The following is a 20362-nucleotide window of genomic DNA, read 5'->3' on the forward strand; positions in this document are numbered from 1 at the left end:
TTCTTCTTTAGCTATAGATGTTCTGTAGATGACAGCTGTTCTTAAAAATATAGAGACAACATATCCCAGTTAGGGAAAATATCATTTAACCTAACGCAAAATGTCATTTGTGTTGGCAGAAATGGGAAAGGATACATTTCTGGTTTTCAGTATTTTTAATAGGTTTTATTTAATTTCTAGTCACAGTAGAATATTGAAGTGATCGTACAAAATTAGCTAATATATTTTCTGTCTTCTGCCTGTCTTACACAGTAATATGCATAAAGTCCCGTTAAAGTCAGCTGAATTTATATTCTATTGGTTTCAAAAGATATCTTTAAAGTGCTCGTGTAAATACACATTGTAAGTACACCTACTTATTTTGTATATCATAGAAACTCATATCCATACAATATCTGCCATGGAACATTTAAAAAATATTACACTTTTTATAAATAATCATTCTGAATAGTGCTTTACAGCATAACAGACAGTGCCACTCCATAATTTTGCACAACAAAGTTATTTTGTGATCCCAAGAAGACAGTAAATAATACAGTAGTAAATGATTCTTCGAGGATAGGATACGTTGGTTGTGGTAATGTTTATGATTACTATTACTGGAAGGTGTTCAGCTCAGGTTTGTGCTTTGGCTGATATTGCTAACACAGTTTGCATTTCCAGAACTAGTCAGAAAAGCTTCCGAAAGTCTCTTCTTCAATTTTTTTTGACAACTTCATAAACGGGCTTCTTTTGTCTTGACCTGGAAAGAGCAATCTCAGTTGACAGGATGCGTATTAAGGTCCCTCCTGGTAGCTTTGATAACAGCTGAGGTATTTCACCTCTTGAAGTTGTGGGTTTACAGCAGGATGATAAACATACACAACAGAGTAGTAAAAGTTTTGAGTTACATTAATTTGCATCCACCATGCCTATTTGGAACTGTCTTCTATGTCAGAACTTGCACTTCAGAAATTTTCTTTGAAAATAAGCAAAAAAAAAAAAGCCCTTCCTCCTAATAAGTGCTACAGTTTTTGTCTGCAAACTGAATCTGAATTGCTGGCACAGCATTTGAAATCAGCGTTTATTCCTCTAGCTTCATGTGCTAAATCAGTTTCGTTTATCGGTTGGTGTAAATATATGTGAATAAAAACCTATAGCAGCTTTTGAGGCAATGTCATTTTACAGTAGAAAAATTTACAGCCCTTGAAAGCGAATGCCAGTAATATTTGACTGACTGTTACCAAACCTGTTAGGGCTCCGATTCCAAAGGGTTAAGTCTGTAGTAAAACCCAAGAAGAATGCAAAATGATCAAGAAATGACATGCTGCCTATTGTTTGTAGCTATAGGATCAAAATAACAATTATACATGCCAAATAAATTCTAAACCTGTAAAGGAGAAAAAGAGGGGGTGGCTGTAAGTACAGGTGCCAGAAGCATTAAATAACCCTCTCAGACAAGGTGCACCACTGTTGTCTTGAATGCTGCTAGGTCCCCCCAGTCTGGCATTCCCCCCCCCCCCCCACCAGACAATGTGCATTCACTGCAGGAGACTGGGCTAAGCCCGCGTCTCCCAGACCTGCCGGCTCCTTCTGCCCAACCCGACACAGAGGTGCCTTTGTCAGTATAATTACCCTCCCCTTGTAGTAGGAATAGTTTGTTTAGAGCCTTATTTGCAGGTAGAGCTGGTATAAGCAGGAATTAGCATTCTAAAGAACCTGCCCCAGCGCTGACTTGGGCTTATTTATCCAAATCTTTGACAATCGTGGGGTTTTTGCTGGGGGTTCCCCCCCCCTCCTTGGTTTATTCAGTGAGATACTACCCGAGATTAAGAGCTTTAAGGTTATTAAAGAGATGGAAGATGGGAGCCAACCGGCTGTTGTGTGAGGCGGGCGCATGTCATGGTGTGTAGGATCTCCCAACAATTTCATGCCTGGCAGGTCTGCACCTTGGCTGCCAGAATAAACTCGGGCGGATGATCCTTACAGCTTTCTGGGGATTGATTAAAACTCCTTTTGGCTTTCAGCACGTTGTCCACATCAAAAAGGTGCGAGAAGTAAAATAAATGTTTCTTTTGCTTTTTGAGATACTGTGGCCAATCTCCCTAAGCCTTCCTAATTGGCCTAGGCTGGTTGCGGATGATTAACTTGAAGTTAAATGAGGCCTGCTTTTAAACATGCTTTCCCAGACTTTAAACGGAACGATGGGGGGAAACTTTAGACTGTTGTGATACTGGACCGGAGCCAAGCTGGGTTATTATTAAAGTGGATCCAAGTTTTAATCCAGGTTTTGTTTACACTGAGCCAACTAAGTTGATGGACATCCCTCCCTCTCCGCGTACCTGAACGTATATTATTAGTGATATTAGCAATATGCCGTTTCTGCCCCATGAAAAAGAGCCTTTTAATGAAGGGGGAGGAATATTAGCAGCTCGAGCTGAGTTAAGAGTTGCTTGCATTTGGAGTTTATTGATTTCCGTAAGTTATTTTAACTATGTCAAGATATTTCAGAGTATGAAAAAAATGCAGAGGAAAAAATGCGCACAGTGTTTAATGACAACATTGCAAAGAAAATAGAAGTAATGCGCCCTGAGGGCAAAGGCAGCGAGGAGATTTGCTCTGAGGAAAAGCACGCTCTAAAAATAAATCTTTGAAGAAACCATGTTGGTCTGTCAGTGTTTCGTTAGTGAGTTTCGTAATTTTTCTGTGAGGTAAATACAGTGCAGACATTTGATCATTAAAAAGTTGGTTTTTCATACAGAGCTTGGTAAAACCCTAGTCTTTTCTTTTTATGTGAAGATTAAAGGTGAACTGTAAAACGGGGCTTCTGTTGCACACAAGAGGCCGGAATTCTTGTGTCTGGTGAATACAAAAGATTCACCTTCTCTGTGCCCTCAAGGTAAAGTGTATGTATGGGCTTTCCAGGTAATTTTGAGAGGAGAATCCAGCCCAGCATTGCTTTGTTCGGTAGCTGACAACCCCATTCACCACGGGCGAACAGCGGAGCGGCTGCGACGGCAGCGCTTCGAGTTCCTTCGTGGCATTTTCCTTAGTGTATCTAGAAAGGTGTAACGAGAACCAGTGACTGGCAGCATAAATCAGTCAAATCCAGCTGAGCAACAAGGCAAAGGGTCTTAAAGCAGCAGTCATTAACCTCCGAACGGAGCGTCGCGGGAAGCGGTTGGCTCTCGGGCTGAAAACGTCAAGAAGTAAGCTGAGGAAGCTGGTGGAGAGCAGCTGGGGCTGGAGCAGAGCGCGTTGTGCTCACCGCCTTCGGTAACCGAGCCTGTGACACACAAAGTCTGACTAGAAGATCTGATGGCTGGTTTTAGATGAATCTTTACTTTCTCAGAGGCGTTCTCCGATTGCAGACTGCACTTGTTAGCATCTGCTGTGAAGAGGCTCGCAGGACCCCGTGTTCCCGCCACGTCCTGCTCGCCCACCCCTGCCTCCCCTCGCTGAAAGGCAACTTTTCAGTTTTTCTGACACCTTGCAGCTTTTCCATCTTTGCTTGATAACCAGCATCCCCCTTGATAAGCACTATTATTTTAACTGCTTATATAGTACAAGCTAAGCTTCCAGCTATGTCCAGGCATAGCATTAGATTTAATTAAATTCTGTGGATATTAGCACGTCCCCTGTGAAATGCCTGGCACTGAGCCCCGGTAGAACTGTACGCAAGAGAAAGACAGTAGCAAGCGCACTCCAGAAGGGCTCGTGGATGAACCTCAAGCGGTTTCACCATGACTCCACCCTCGCTTCAAAGAGAAGAGGCTTAGGCTCATCCACAAACCATTTCTTTCTCAAGCTCGGAAGATTTTACCCATTTTCCAGAGCCACCTCCTGCTTGCGCCTGCCTGCCAGTCTCAGTCCTGGTGTGTTCAGGCTCTGGTGTCCTCTGGGTCTCCGTATTGAGGAAGGGCGGACTCTAAGTCCCCTTTGCTGTTAGAGCATGGATATTATTTGGTATTTTATTTTGGCTGACCTCCCCTAGTGGCTTTTTTGCTTTTCCCCCTGCTTGGAAAACAGTTGATTGCTTGCCACTACCCAAAAACTTCCCTTGCCTGTTTGCCACCCTCTTAGATTTGAAACCAGCTATATTACTGGAAACTTCGTTGGCTGCTTGTACCACTTACACAAATTGATAGCAAGGCAAATTTAACAGTAAGAGCTGAAACTTAGTTTGAAACAAACTATATCCCAGATAACTTGTACTCTAAAAATCACAAATAAATCATCCTGTTACTGTTCTGCGAAAGAGTAAGTGTTATGGCCCTGCTCTCTTTCTTTCCATCTTTCCCTCTATATATGTTGCATTATCAATGTCTGCATAGATGCATGGACTGGGCACTGTTTTCTCTGAAGTATTTATTGTAAGTGGGGATGAGAGGGCCAGACCTGTCCCGTGGCTCAATCTTCTTCACGCACATCCTCAACTCCCACTACAGGTGCATGGCTACAATGTCAACTATTTAAATTTCTGCAAAGGTGTTATCAGAGTTTACTCCAACACATGACATTTTCTCTATTACCAGCAAATAACTACAGTACAGGAACAAGTAGACAAGATAAATACAATGACAAAAATTACTGAACCAAGAAACAATGCACAGACACTTCTCAGCAGGGTGAAATACATGGATCTCTCAAAATTTTGAGAGGAGGAATTGCTTTTTCTATAAGCCCTTTGCAACAAAACAAAGCTACAATGTTGCTCTGTTCTGTCATGTTCATATTTCATCATGTTAAATTTGCTCATTCTTAAAACTCGTTCTCTTTTTCAACACAGGGTGCTAAGGCGTGTTTTTTGCGTGACATCCCCTTCTCTGCCATTTACTTCCCCTGTTACGCTCATTTGAAAGCTTCATTTGCAAATGAAGATGGGAGGGTTAGCCCTGGAAACCTGCTCTTGGCTGGATCGATAGCTGGTAAGTGCCCAAATTTCTTTTTGCACGGCACTATATTGCACCTGCAGTGCAATAGTTATGGCAGGGAGAACTTTGAAAAGCTCAGAAGAACTGTACACAGCTATACTCTATTTTGCAACCTTATGCCCAAATAACAGAAAGCTACCATGCTGTAGAGTGAGTCGAAGTTAAAAATAAAGATACTATAAGTTTCTGGTATAATCTGGTGGTGTTGGGTTGACGGTTGGACTTGATGATCTTAGAGGTCTTTTCCAACCTTAAAGATTCTATGATTCTATCAATCGTAATGTTCAGGAGGCAAAAGAAAGGGAAAGATTTAATTGTTGATGTTTCGTTACCGTATATCATCATTCCTTGTAAAGTTACTTTGCTGGTTGTGGCTGTGTCTTGACTGGTAAAGTTTTCTTGAAATGGTTTATAGACAAAATCATGGCATTTGTTAAATTCTTTATGATAAAGGAATCTTGAATTGAGGTAGATAGAGTCCAAAAGCCATGCTAGCAGTATAGTTCTTCGAACTATGACACAATGACATAACGTGACAAAATGATGACAGTTACTTGCTGCCCACAATATCCCATGCAATTACTTGGTTTCATGAGGATTTCACCCTTATATTTTATTTGTATTAAAACAGAAAAGCTTGAAAACATTCCTGCTGTGCCACAGGTTGCTGATTCCTAGTGTACCCAGATATAACAGAGGTGCCGAGTGTGATCTTGAGCACTTGCTTGTTTTAGTCTGCTACACAGCGGGCAGGAGAGCCAAATCGTACTTAATTTGTCAGGGATGCGTTTACCTTGAGTGTTGCAGAGCCTAAGGGAAAAGACAGAAACAGGCTTTGTAGCCTCAGCTTGCCTTTGCGTCTGCTGCGTAGCTGGTCCCTGGCACGGCACCCAGCTTCTGCACCCGAAGAGGACCACTGTTGGTCTCCTGGATAGGGTAGCTTGAGAGTCCTGCTTCTGCTATGGCCACAGTTTTCCCTTCAGGAAACAAATGGGCTTGAAAATTTGTGCAGCAGGACCTTTGGGGGAGCGTGTAGCAAGCAGGAGGGCTCACATCAGGTAGGAGGGCTCACATCAGCAGGTATTTCCATCGTGTTCATTGGGGGCTGCTTGGTCTCTGAGCTGCAGCTGAGTTCTTCCTCCAGCATGGCCCCTGACAGGCTGCTGCGACCTGCTGCCGGGTGAGAAAAATGACGGAGTGGCATGAATACAGTACAGATATGTGGTTTAGCTATATTTTCTCATTTGATTTTAAGCTTGCTTCTCCCTGGGGAAACTGTTCTTGATCAGGGTTATACACAGGGCTGGGTCTCTTGCGAAGCAGGGACAGTGTCTGGGCTTAGGATACAGCCGAGATCGGTTAGTTTGTCTTGTTGAAGCATATAGCTCTGTATTCAGTAGCTCGTAGTCCAAAGGAATCGACCTGGCACTAGGAAAACCAGCTGTGTTCAAATGACTAGTGTTCAAAACCTCCTTGTCACCTCTCCTCCCCCACCCCAAACCCGAGCCAGCCTCCAAGCCCCCCAACAGGAGCTTACAGCCAGCTTATTTCTCACCCATTTTAGTGGAACAAAACAATTTTTGAACTTTAGATCATATTTACAGACTTGAAACATAAGCTGGTATTTTTAAGCCAAGTCATTTCTTAGATTTTCCTATTTTTCTCTTTCTAGCCATTGTCAGGTGATTGCAGACTGAGATAACCATCCCTTTGAAGTTCAGGCACAGAAGCAGTCTTTATTGTTGCTGATATGGCTTACCAAACTAGCTATAATGTGAATTTTATCCAGTGCTTCCTGTGAATCCCATCCTAGGTTAACTCTCATGAGCAATTTACAGTGTTAAAGATACAACACTCATCGTACTGTTTACAAAAACAAGGAATTCCTTTTATTGGGTACAAGTAAAGCGTGGTGGAGGTGTATGTCTCCACTCTGGTTTGCCATGAGAAAGTCAAGGGGAAGACAAACCAACCCCCCCCGCCCCGAAACGCTGGCTCGGTCTCTGGGCTGGTGTCTGTGCTCTGGCTGGGGATCTCACCTGCTCATCGGACTTCAGACATTTGCATGAGCTCCGCCTGGGTGGAGAAACTCCACCTTTTCACAGCCCATGGTGCTGGGATGTTCAAGCTGGCCACGCTCAGATGCACACCTGCGTCCTTTGCCAGTGGGTGTTGCTCCTGCTGGGTGTGTTTTCTTCCTTTTCATTGTTGTTAGGGACACTCGCAACGCGCATGTCATCTGGCTCAATCTGCTTCTGGCTTTCACTGTTCTCCAGATGTCTCAACCTGTTGTGCTACAGCATTTTCTGAGGAGATGATTCTAATATCAGCTACAGGATCTCTCCTTAATTTGCTCCATCTGCTTATTGCCTCCATGAACTTCCTTCTCCTCCCCTCTCTCCTCTTTTTTATTGTCAGCTCCTGCTGTGCCATTTGTCTCATTTCGATTGTAAGCTCCTCATGGCAGTGACCTGTAAATTTTTATTTGTCTGTAAAGTCTTTTTTCCTGTACACGTAGCTTCTAAAAACAGGATTAAAAACATCTTTAACTGCAAAATATCCTCAGTAATAAAGAATGAAGAGTAAGGAGATGGAAGTCAGTGGGTAGTAAGCAGAATTGTTTCTAAGTATGTCCTTTGGTTTTCCTTGAAAACACTGGTTGGCTTTTGAAGGACAAAAGTCCAGCTTTAAATTGACTCACCCGATATCCTGGTGTGGGTAAGACTAAGCAAAGAGGAATTTCAACATTTCTGGAATTCAGAAATCTTTACCGGGTTTTAGCACTTCCCTGCCAGACTGACCACTGTGCAAGTTCAGCGTGTGCGTTATTTTGGGGGGTCCAGGAGAGGAGGAGGAGGAGTAGGAGGAGTAGTTCTTATTTTGGTGATACGCACACGCTTACATCTCTCAGAGCAGTCTGCAGGAAGGGTGCTCTGGTGCTTGAAGCCAGACCATGCTGGTTTGGACAAGAGTTGTTACAGAATTATTAAGCCTAAAAAAAAAAAAAAGGAGAGGAGATTTATGCATCTACATCTGACCAAGTTGGTTTGGAACAGATGCAGAATGGAAAAGTAATAAAACCATAAGAGACAGTGTCTTCTGGGTACAGTCTCGGTGCTTTTTTTTTTGGCTTTTTTTTTTTTTTTTAATTCTAAATGTGGGCAGCCCCAGTTTGGATAGAAATGATTTTAGAAATACCACCCATTGGTAATTTGGTATTTTTTGCTTTCAGTTGACTATCTGCCAGGGTAAATTTAAATCTTCCTCCAAGCGTTCTGCCGAGGATGTCAGCTGTGGCTTTGCAGCTGAGCAGTCTGCCGTTCCTAATGAGAAGAATGACCCTTTTTTTTAAACCCTGGCTCTCACGCCTTGCTGAGCGTGCACGGCATTATCTGGTGCTCGGTACCGTTGCTGCGTGAGGGGGTGTGTGTGTGCGTGTGCCGGCTATTCCAGCACAGTGTGCAACCAGAATGCCAGGAACCACAGAGAGGCGTGAAAAGGAAAGGGAAAGATCGACCTCACCTCCAAAAACTTTGGGCTTATTAACTATGCAAGTTTCTGGTTAGTGCTGAAAAATCCAGCCCATGCCTCCCAGCTCGGCAGGAAGCATCTGATATGGTGGTTCCTCTAGGAGAAGCTCTCTCTGGGTGAAGCCACGTCCACAACGGCTGCCTTTTCTTGCTTGTCCTCCTTTCCAACTTCTGCTTAAATCAAACGTGGCTGGATTCTCCTGATAGAAGGGCAAAAGGCATGGTGACCTCTGGCAAATGAGGGATGTAGCAGATGTGGCAAGTCGGTGGTACCCACCAGCTGATTTTTGTGTTGTGCAGGCATGCCTGCAGCCTCTCTGGTCACCCCTGCGGATGTCATCAAAACAAGGCTACAGGTGGCAGCCCGGGCAGGACAGACCACCTACAGCGGCGTTGTAGACTGTTTTGTGAAGATCCTTCGAGAGGAAGGTCCGAAGGCTCTCTGGAAAGGAGCGGGAGGTGTGTAAAAGAGCTTTGATTGTTAAGTGATTTCTAATTGTGAGTTTTGTCACTTAGGAACTCTCCTTTTTTTCTTTCAAGCTCGTGTGTTTCGATCTTCTCCTCAGTTTGGTGTAACTCTGGTGACTTACGAGCTGCTGCAGAGATGGTTTTACGTGGACTTTGGGGGAGTGTAAGTATGTGGTGTCTGAATCTGCCTGGGACCCTGAAGCTGCACTGTGTGGGTCTTTGTGCTCCTCAATATGTCGGGGTCAGGGTCTTGCTATTACGTAGGGCACGTTGCAAAGGCTTTGTAAATATTATTTAAGCCACACTACACTGGTGTAGGTTCGGGTGATGTTCCAGTACCTGTTTCACAGCAAGATGTTTCCACATTTTCTATCACCGTTTCAAGCTGGGGACCTGCGTTAGTGTCAGCAGAGACAGTGGGAGGCTGAATCATGGGCTGGGGATGTAACGGCAGGGGAAGCGTGACGCCTGCCAGAGCAGGATACACTCTGCATTAGTCCTCATTAGCTTGGTGGAGGAGCTGTGCCCTTGATTAGGCAGGGCATTCAACATCCAAAAATGTCTACAGGTGTCACCAAGTCCTAGAACTATTTGCTGGAGCTTCAGCTCTGCCTCCTGTCGTTGTTGGCGATACAGATGGATGTGCTTTGCTGTTTAACGTCATCCCAGGAGCAGCTGCGGACCGTTTATGAAGCTTTGGGGACAGTAGTTTGAAAGCTGCCACAAAAATTACTTAAACTCTGCCAGGTTCCAGGGTTGGTTGTGCACTGTGGCAGAGACTTAGGAACCCCTGCTCCCCCATACTGCACTTTTGATTAAGGCATTTCAAATTTTATCTGGATTTGACCATACTCAATCAACATGAAGGCTCCTAACTGTTCTGGAAGGTTTTAAACCAGGGTATTTCTCATTATGTTGTAGCATTTAATTTAGTTAGTTACTGGGAGGTACACTCAGATGTCTCAGGCAGCTTACTTGATGGAGAAGATTTTTGTGAATACTGATTTTACTCTATGGAAATTAATTTATTATTTTTGTTATTTTGCAGAAAACCGGCTGGATCAGAGCCAGTTCCTAAATCTAGGATCACACTCCCTGCTCCTAACCCCGACCATGTTGGTGGTTACAAATTGGCAGTTGCCACTTTTGCAGGGATTGAAAACAAGTTTGGACTTTACCTACCTCGGTTTAAGCCATCGCCACCTACCTCAAAGGCTGCTGCAGCAGTAGGACCCTAAGTTTATTGCTGTAGGTTTTTTGTTATTAGTTGGGAAAGAGCCACTTTTCTAATTGGTTAATACTTTGTTCCTTTAGCTTCTCATCATTTAACAGTTTAGCTTCATTTGAGTTTTAAGGCAATTTTCATCTTAAATGTAATCATTTGTCTTTGTGCTTCCTTAACCAGATCACTGTGAAATTCTTACCAGTTGTTTTAAGTTTGGGACCATGAATGTATTTGTCCACATCTGACATGTGCTTGTGTTGGGAAGACACTAATTTTAGGTTCTGTTTATTGGGGAGGGCTGGGTGAGAGCTGTGAACCAGATCATCTTACAGGCAACGCTGGGTTGCAGATTACCAGGGCGGATGTCGCACATCGTCACTCAAATGGAAAAACTCAGTGGATATCACGGTGCTCAAAGTGGAATGAGTTTGACTGTACATGTAAATCAGTTATAAACTTAGTGCGTGTCTGTAGAGGTCAGCAAATATATACCCGGTACCTAAGTATGCCAGTACAGCTTCAACTTTTTAAATACGTGAACGCACAAGTTCTGTTTCTGGATTGTATTATGAAGCTTTTATGTGGAACATGTTTTTGTAATGGAAACCACATTTATAAATGGTTAGCCGTTGTATTATGTTACTGGTATCAAAATGCTCAAAAGAAAGTGTTATTGTCCATAGTCTTTGCACTTTACGGCAGTACTTTTGGCATTCTACTACACATACAAGGAAATTTCATAACTAGGTGCCTATCTTGGGTTGCTGGTGTTTGGAATTCAGTTTGTATATGCACTTCTATAGTAAAACGCTGCTTGTTTAAATAACTGCAATAGAAAATTCATGCACTGTATCAATGGTACCTGCCTTAACTGCTGGCTTGTAATTGGCAAATAGGTGGTTTCAGATTCTTATTTACTTCATTGAGTCAAAAGAGATTAAAATACTCTAAAAGAAAAGATTTTACTTAATTTTTTGGTGCCTTGCACAGTGTTTAGAAAATTATGTATTTATGAAGATAGAAATAAACCTTTCAAACAGATGCACACATGGTATTCTGTTACGGAAATAGCGTAGCACATCAAATGTCTTGTTCAACTTCAGTTATAAAGTTATAATATTTGGACACGTAGGCTATAAAAACACCTGCAGCTTGAGAACAAAATGCCTGAATTCCCCTGCTTAGAAAAGACATCTGTGGTGTAGATGTCACTGAAAAAAAAGACATTTTTCCTTGGTCAAAAACCAGGAATGGTTTGATATTTTGACCTTTACTTTTGGGGGGAGGTTAATGTGTTATGGACGGTCTGACTACCTAGTCAGTTGAAGGTACGATTGGGTATCTGCTGTGATACCTCTTCAGACCAGGAAGAATTTGGTCTTGCTTGGCTTCTTGGGGTGGGGGGCAGGTGCCTTCGACGTTGACTGCAAACTGAGGGAATGCATAGACGCAGCATCATTGCAGACAAATGAGTTAGGTATATGATATCATATCGTTGTACGATAATTTGTGGAAATACTGAAATGGAAATTGCTCTACTATTGTATTTGATCATCATGGAAATTATTTTCTTGGACTAATTTGCATTTTGAAGTTACCGGTGAAACGGAGCCATGGCAGGGGTAGCATCTGCAGCACTCACACATGTGGAAGCGAGGGGAGAAGATGACATCTACCTGCAGCTGCGTCTTGGAGTCTGGCTAAACCAGTGTGCAGAGACTCTGCGCTGTGCTCTGACAGCGGCTGCGACCTCCCAGCCCTGTATATCCGAGTCTCCCCAAATGACAGCTTCTTCATTTCAGAAATGGGAAAAAAAAAAGCTGCCCCTTGTACTAGTCCAAAATTAACTGTCAGGATTTTTGGTTAAGGCTTGTCATAAAAGTTAAACTTTTCTCACTGGGAGCTGCCTGTGCTCGGCACTTGAGATTTCAGGCTATTTAGGAGCTGGTTTTACACTTCATCCCTCACTTTTGCCTGATGTACCTTGTCAAGGGTTTCTGTGGACAAGGAGCAGCTTGGGGAAGATGTCCGAGTACTGAGCTGCACGTTTCCCCTGGTCCAGGAGGGGAAGCGCCCGGCCACGTGCGGGGGTTCAGCCAGCAGCTGCTGCCTCCCTGCGCAGCCTGGCGAGGGACACCAGCCTGCACCCCCAGAGCACGTCCCTCTGCTCCTGATGCTGAACCTCAGGAACGGAATGGGAATTAGAGCTGGGTTTTTGTAAGACTTGCATAACTTCTTGGCTCGTGTGATAAAGACCATTCCTTGTGCTTGACAAAGCAAATCATAACTCAGACCCGTTCCCCTGCCTACTGCTGCCCTCTCTTTCCCAGGCCTGGCAGTGTATTTATGAGTTGTCCTTTATCCCAGGGATGAAGGGACAAAGCTCCCAGCCCAGGGACAAAGCTGAGGTCCAGCTCTCCCATGGCAGGTCCATCTCAGAAGGCCACAGCCTTCAACTTCGCCCTGGCAGGCAGATGAGCAAGGCTGGACTACCACCACCACCCATGGTGGCCCTTCCCTTCCCCATTAACGGTCTTTTGGAGGGTTGTTCTGTCCTTCCACGCTTCTCTTCAGGGCCAGTAGAGGATGGAGGCAGGGGCAGAAGGGTTGAAGAGCCAGTGGCTGGTTCAGTAGCACGCAACCCAGTTCAAAACGTTTCAAAGCACGCTACAGATCTGCCCGGAGATCTTGGGGAAGATCTGTGCCCACAGTCAGCTTTCTCCAGACACAAAAGGATGCATTCCTGCTCTGCAAAGCTTACAGGCCAAGAAATTGTCAGATTGCCTTACAAACAAACAAAAGGCCCCGAGGACAATGTTTAGATGTTTGTCCTCTTGGGTTTCTGGGTGAGTTATGCAAAGTGTGGGAGGAACGGGATAAAATGTAACCTCACTTGCTTCCTGCAGTCCAGCTAACTCCCCGTGGCAGGGCTTACAGAAAAAAGAAATCAAATATTGGCGATGATGTCACCTAGCAGCATGAGAGTGGGATGGGGGGGTGTCTCTGAAGCAGTTACCCTGTATTCGTGTTGCTTGGTCCCACAGAAACTGAGGGATGCTTTTCTGCCTGGCCCCCAGGGAATGGGTTGCGTTTAAGCTGACTTAATATTGACAGTTTGCAGGGATGCTTTTGTGCGCAAACATACCACAGCTTTCAAAAATAACTTAGGCAGGTTTTTCTAAACCTGCTAAAAATATGAAACCCGACAAACTGCTCTGCATCTTCCTTAGGAGGGGACAGCCTGCTCGGGAATGTCCCTGCCATACACTCCACGACGTGCACGCATGGCATGCTGCTTACTGCTGGGCTCCTCGGCTCTCCAACGCACACGTGGCAGAGGGGCGAGCGGGAATTGTCCAGCCTTGCTGTTTAAACTGCTGTGAAATTCAGACTCTGGTTTTGGTTGAAATATTTGCCATTTTTGCATAAGCTAGAAGATGGTTTCCAGAGGTGGTGATCATTTGTAAGTCATTTAATGGTTGAGAATATAGAAATCTCAAGATGTTTGTATTTTAAGTGTCTCCAGAGAGCTTCAAACCCAGCAAATGACACAAAAACAGCCTGGGATGAAGTGTTTTCTTGAACGCCACGTGCTGTAAGGCAGTTCTGCTTTCTGCACAGTGAGCAGCGGAGTGCTCAGGCTGTGAGCACGGGCAGCCTCTCCCAGCGCTGAACACGAGGATGTCATCAAGGTGCCTGTTGCCTAGCAGACAAAGATGGCATTTTGAGACACATATTCATCAGTTTAACTGCTCCTTGCGCTATTCCTCACCGCCTTGGGAAGCAGTACCATTGCTGGCAACGTTTGTTCCAGTTGTTCCAGTTACGTTGCGAGGGGCTGCCTGGCCTCCCTCCGTGCTCGCTCACGCCCTGGGCGGTGCAGCCAGTGCATACCAGGCATGGTGGTGCTACTGCAGAGGTAGCTCTGCTTGTGACCGAAGGAGAAGCAGTCCTGTGAGCATCCTGGGGACAGGCTGCTACTCCTGGAAGAGGCACCATTAGGCACCGAGTCCTTCATTAGGACTGATGCTGCCCTGGTGACAGAGAGTCTCCTCTGTCTGTCACTGGTCAGTGGGGACCATCCTACTCTACGTGGGATGCCGTCTTGCTCGCTGAGGGGTTTCCAGTCTTCTGCTGTGTTTGCTCTGTGTCTAAGGTTGCTAAAATTCTTGAGAGCTTTTCCCATATGTCATGTGAAGGAACCTCTTCCCAGCTGTTTCCAGAGCACTAGAGATGCAGGCTGTCATTTGCAGTAAGAGCTCATGGGGTTCCGGGATGTGGCAGGGGCTCCTACCCTAATGCTTGGGGCATTGGTTTTGGGCCCCACGAGGAAGTACCTTTCATCTTGAAAGGGTCACTGGAGCACTGCCGAGTACCCTATGGAAAATGCTGCAGCTCCTGAATCTTCGCGGCCCAGCACCGTTTGTCCCTTCTCTCTTTGCAGTAACAAGCTTGAGGCAACTCTGCTGAGCCTAATCTCAAGCAGCAAACTCTTGCTCTGACGGCCTTTCCATGGAGATGTCTGTGGTGCTCTCTGACTTGGGAGGTAGCCTGTTTCATTTCCACCTTTCAAACATCCACTTGGTCCCAGTGCTAGTATTTACATGATGAGCCTGGCGTTCCAGCCCCACGCTCGTTTTTTGTGTGCCCTGGCCAGATTCCAGGTTGGCCAATGCTGTGCACGTGCTCTTTCAGTGTGCCCTGGCCATCATCCTCTGTTACCATTGGGGTCTCTTGAGCAGCGTACGTGTCACGAAGGTGAAGTGACCCTGCTTCCCCTTTTAGCTAATGCCTTCAGCTCCCACACCCTGTGTCACTGCCATGTCTCCCCATGCAGCCATGTCTCCTCATGTCCTTTTGCAGCTCCTTTCAGAACAAATCCCAAATCCCTGGCCACGCCATTCCTCTGCGTCTCACTTGTCTTGGTGTGGCTTTGATCCTGAAATCAAGGGACGCTCTGGTCTTCCCTTCATCAAGCACAGGGCAGTTGTCTCTTCCACAGCCACCTCACAGACTTCTCCTCCATCCTAAACCTCAATTCGGCCTTGCCTGTCTCAGCCCACATTGCTTATCTTCACTGCGCTGCATGCTCTTCATGCTCTTCCTCCTGTTTGCTGGATGTTTGTATGCAAAAGAGCCTGGAGAAGATGCTTTCTCTGCTGAAAATGAAGGGTCATTTCAAATTTATTTCCCTATCAGGCAGGTTCTGAGGAACATCTTGTCATACAGGCTCTTTTGGAAAGCCAGTAAGGTGGAGCTGTTTGTTCAGCAGCAAGAAAATCAATCAGACAAACTGTTGGCGATTTCTGGAAGAGCAGTAACAAGGGCTGCTCAAAACACTGCTTGGCAGTCACCACCAGCAGAAGAGGAGTAAATGCCTCTTGTTCTTGTTGGGTTCTCTTCCATCTGCTTCAGCTATCTGTAATGGCCCTTTCATGTTGGTGCTCTGTGTGTACAACCCTGGTCATTTCTGTGGAAATCTGGATCCCTGTTCCCGCTGTACACTGCTGAACCCCCCTCAAAAAAAAAAAAAAAAAAAAAAAAAGAGGCATTTTGGTCATATTCATTTGCACACAGCGGCAAATGCTAAAGGTCTTCTGAGGCTGCTCTTAAAACCATTTTCCAAGCTACTAATGCCGTAGTGTAGGGAGAGCTTGGAAGGGGACCATGCAGTCCCTCCCCAGGTTCTGAAGACTGAACGATAATACGGAAAAAGTGGAAGCAGCTTTGCCAACTGTTTCCACTGTGCAGGTTACCATCAATGGGAGACAACAGCGATTAAACACCCCTCCCTTCACACTGCAGCATACTCTCGCATGGTGTCCCCACACTTTCAGATGTGGATTTACCGTAGGGGCTGAAGGGTAACAAGCCACCCACCTCCTCCCCAGCGCCGGCACAGTTTTGCTGTATATCTGCCTGCGCCAGCATTCCTAATCTTGTGACCTGCTAATGGCCAAAGTGTGCCTCCCCCCTTCCACTTTGCACATATCTGCTTTGCCCATGCACATAGACAAAGGAAAACAGGGAGAAACTGGGAAAAAACCCCTGCCCAGAGATGATGTCTAAACTGCTGCTTTGCAGGTGTCTGGCCTGGTGGCGTAAGCAGCGTTCACCTTCGAGCTACACAAGTGCTGCGAGTGCTACAGCAGCCCTTCAGCTGGCACCCGGGGGGCAGCAGGAACACCAGGCTCCCTAACGCCGGCTCCACCAGACCGATGACAGATGTACCTGTGCTGTGAGAACTAGACCCCGCTTACCACAGCCCGGCGGGCAGGGCACTTCCAGGGACACTGGGAGATAGCTTCATGTCCCCTGTCCAAAGGCACTGGGCTGTATCTTCAGGTCCCATCACAAAGAAGAAACTAGCCCATGCACTCTCACTGGGAGTTGTTTCTAACCACCAAGAGGGTGAGGGAAATGCAGCCTCTCCCAGGGATTAATTTTCTCATCCTACTCTGGCTTTTAGCAGGGCAGAGACTTCCCAGTGGTTCTGGGTTTGACCACAGCTCCGAAGAGCGTGAGCTCATCTATGCCTCACTATGATCGCACAGGCGTATGCTGCAGTTCCCTGCAAGCTCACATACAAAACCTTTGTTGCTGCCTGACTTCCAATGTTTCTCGCTGCAGTGGCTGCCCAAGTGACAGTGTTACCCGCTCTGTTAACCCGGGGGTCACTGCCCTGCTCTGGCTCGGTATAACGTGGTGCGAACGTAACTAGCAGCCTCGCCACTGAGGTCAGCATTCACCAATGATGTCCCTGGGGGCCACAGCGCTCAATGACATCAGTCCACACCCTAGTTCTTTGCTCAAGCCACAAGGGTTTGTCATAAAGGAGAATATTCCCTTGTCCCCTATCCCAACCTGTCTCTCCAGACAGTTTGAGGTGGCCTTGTCTTGCCTCTTCCTTTTCTTTTAGTGCATACAGCAGGATGGTGCTGCTCTGCATGTGCATGCATGTGCAAGTAAGCATGCACAGCTAGGGATGGAGGAAAAGAAAGTAATGCCTAAATCAAGCCTAGAAGCTGACACGGATTAGTGTCTGCTCATGTAAAATTTGTAGCAGGATCTGATGCATGTAAGTTCATTACTGGCCGGTCCCTGTAGGCGAAGGTATCTATTTACACAGCAGCTGCATGAGCATTCTGCCAGTCAGGGCACTCACATTTTCCCAGTGCCTCGCCAGTGACTGGTAACGACCACACTGAGCACTGCTGGCGAGGAAAGATTAACCACACTGCGACAGGCCGGGCTTGATACATTTTATTGGCAATACCAGTGTCATACTCCGGAACCACAACCCTTTGTCAGCCTGTTAGTGTTAACTTGCATGACAAGTATCAGTGACCAACTGTATTTGAAATATAGTTAAAGTGCCTAGAAATAATAGGCATCTTAAAAAAAAAAGGAAACTCATTCCATCCACTCAAGCCAACCTTTATAGATCCTACATCTTAAGCACAACTGATGTACTGTAATTGTTATGTGGACTTTAATGTAACCTCTACAGCAGCACACAGACAATGCAGTTCTCTCATTATGCACATGCTTTAGGATCGTTTATTTTAATGCTTTCAAATAAATATGTTCCATGCAGCACACCGCAATAAATAAGGAGCAGCAACTTTCGTATAGTACATCCATTCATAATGTAAGTCACCATGTGAAACACCACATCTAAAGTCTTTGGCCCAGTCCCATACAGTGAAGCACACCACATCTGCACATAATCATATCTGGCTTCATATGGATTTAATAGGACTATGCCAGAAGGGCAATGTGAGCACAAGTTTAACCAGGGGTTCCTAGCTATTAAATACAGCTACTAAGTAGTTAAAAGGCAACAACTAAACCCATAAAGGGTTGATTTGTCTTTTCTTTCTTACTTTTCAGACAGAAATATAAAGTATGAAAATGCTCTGGATATTTTCAGCCTTGTGTAAAGCAGTGTGATTAATACGGAATGCTTTGAGCAATACTGGCATGTACACTGGCATCAAAAGCCACAGCAAGACTGACTCTGACACTGAACACTGGCGTGCTCGGCGAGGGAAAGCTGCTGTTCCGGTGACGGCGGGCACTGCTCCTTCTCCTCCCCTAGGCCGACAGCTCCACCGCCCCTTCCTCTTCGCTGTCTGCTCGGTTGGCGCGGATTTCCACCAGGGTCCGAGCGAAGCGGGTCCATTCGTCATTGTGCGGAACGGCCAGCTGGGGAAGAAACCAACAGTGGATTAAGAGACCGCGTGGGGAAGGCGGTTATCTCTCTGACCCCAAATGGAGGCACCTCCTTTGAGGAGAGCTCCTGTCGCGATCGGTGCGGTTGCAGCTTCCTACGCAGTGCCGGCTGGAAGGAGCTTTTACAGAAAGTGGCAGAGGAAAAAAGCTTTATCTGCTTGATTTTAAGGCAAACTATTTTGTTGGAGTGTTGTTGCAAAATCAACCCCTTGGTTAAAATATTTCACATTTTCCAAACTAAAGCGAGGCCTTGATCTCTACAAATACACGCCCGTACGTTTAACTTCACACATGCGAACTGCCCATTTGAAGTCAGCAAGGCTGTGCCCAAGCATAATTGTTTGCAGGACCGAGGTCAATGTGTGCAAGGTAACAGAGCTTTCACAACACTGTATTGAAACTATTTTCCTGAAGTTCATTAAAGCTCTTAATAGTAAAATAAATATATTGTGTTATTTTAGTTACCCTCCCCTATGTTAAGGAATTCACAATTACAAGAAATGTATTACAATAGAAATGTTATACCAACTGGATACTGCATTACTGGCCTGATTTTTTATATCCTCATGCAATATCCATTTCCATTTAATACCATTGATGTTTCTAATGAAGAGCTCTTGAACATTAGGCTTCAAGAGGGACGTGTAATCTAAATAGCTAAGCTTCCGGATAGAACGCTTTAGTGCTATGGCAAAATAATACTGCAGTCATTTCCAGCTGGATCCAACACTGCAATTTCTGGAAGATAATGCAAGCTGGGATTGAGATAATTAAACAAAAAAAAAAGGGGGGGGGGGGAGGGGGGGGACAGTTTTCTCAAACTTTGCTTTCATTAACTCAAATTCCAGAAAACAGCAACAAGCATCCAGATGAACCATGCACATTTTTACTGCCCTCTTGAAGCCCTGTGATCATGTCCTGAACATAATATGAAAAAGTAACTGTTTGAAGATATTATGCAGTGCTTGGTGCTGAAGAAGGCAACTGTTTGGAAACTCCGGGGCATAATAAACTGCTGTCCACCTTAGCAAATGGATGCCTTTGGACTAACAAATGAGTATGACCTTAGCTAATCCACTCTGTGGTACCCAGTATTCAATCTGTACCGACTGACTTCTTTTAAAACACCACCAAAAATGCCGTGCAGAAGGCTGGCTAACTACGGCCATTTGGCACCACCAGATTGGAGGTGCACACGGGAGGCTGTATGGTACACTGTACTGGAAGACAGTCAAATTATTCTCCTCTCCTTACATCCCAGGAGGAACACACGTAACTGCAGACCAAGAAAAGGATCTGTTACATGAACTAGCATGCCCAGCTGGGACAAGAGCTTGTGTGCATGCCCAATGTTAACCACGTGTGAAAGCTCCATGTACACTGCTTCAAGTTCAGTGTTAATTGGATGGACAGGATTTTGCAATACTGGATCTAAATATCTCCTCCGTATCTCACTGGCGCCAATGAGTTTTTCAACTATTTTGTATTTAGCTTTGCCTCTACGTCCAATATTTTGGAGAAAAACATAGCGTGTGTTTTAAAGCTTCCCATATATAGTGCATATATCAGTGACACTGTTACATTATGACGTACAGCATGTTTGCTTTTTGCCTATTGAAACACTGAATACAGTACAGTTCAGCATTTACTGAGGCTACACACTTGAGAAATGCAATCTGTGTGAAAGGCATCTCAGCCCTCTATAACAGGTGCGCTCTCTGGGTTTTACCTTCTTTGTCATCCACTGCATTTTTCTCCTTTACTTTTCCCAGGAACGGAGACCAGAATTACAGGAGTAAATGCTTTAAGACAGCTGTCTCTCACACTCACGCACGCATGTGGATCTGTTATGGTCTTTATTTGAAAGACAGCTCTGTTCTTTCAAACCTTCAGCAGAAGGCAATGTAACACCAGAATGGAGGTCCGTGCACCAACACACAAGTACCTGTAGCACAGGTTCGGTCACAGTCACACACCTATATGCGCTACTG

General features: G+C 45.3%; 2 protein-coding genes across 5 annotated transcripts in view; one reads left to right on the forward strand and one right to left on the reverse strand.

Annotated features, from left to right (window-relative positions):
* SLC25A13 (solute carrier family 25 member 13) overlaps nt 1-11183 on the forward strand; it is a 103980-nt gene extending 92797 nt beyond the window's left edge. For both annotated transcript variants that reach the window (XM_054815543.1, XM_054815542.1), the window contains 4 exons: nt 4769-4907; nt 8744-8902; nt 8984-9074; nt 9960-11183. In XM_054815543.1, coding sequence (XP_054671518.1) covers nt 4769-4907; nt 8744-8902; nt 8984-9074; nt 9960-10149 — 579 coding nt within the window. In that variant the 3' untranslated portion in view covers nt 10150-11183. The remainder of the gene's footprint in view (nt 1-4768; nt 4908-8743; nt 8903-8983; nt 9075-9959) is intronic.
* Nucleotides 11184-17384: 6201 nt separating this feature from the next.
* DYNC1I1 (dynein cytoplasmic 1 intermediate chain 1) overlaps nt 17385-20362 on the reverse strand; it is a 194014-nt gene continuing 191036 nt past the window's right edge. For all 3 annotated transcript variants that reach the window (XM_054815545.1, XM_054815546.1, XM_054815544.1), the window contains exon 17: nt 17385-18344. In XM_054815545.1, coding sequence (XP_054671520.1) covers nt 18234-18344 — 111 coding nt within the window. In that variant the 3' untranslated portion in view covers nt 17385-18233. The remainder of the gene's footprint in view (nt 18345-20362) is intronic.

This window comes from Grus americana, chromosome 2 (genome assembly GCF_028858705.1).
Source record: "Grus americana isolate bGruAme1 chromosome 2, bGruAme1.mat, whole genome shotgun sequence".
In the NCBI taxonomy this organism is placed as follows: domain Eukaryota; kingdom Metazoa; phylum Chordata; class Aves; order Gruiformes; family Gruidae; genus Grus; species Grus americana.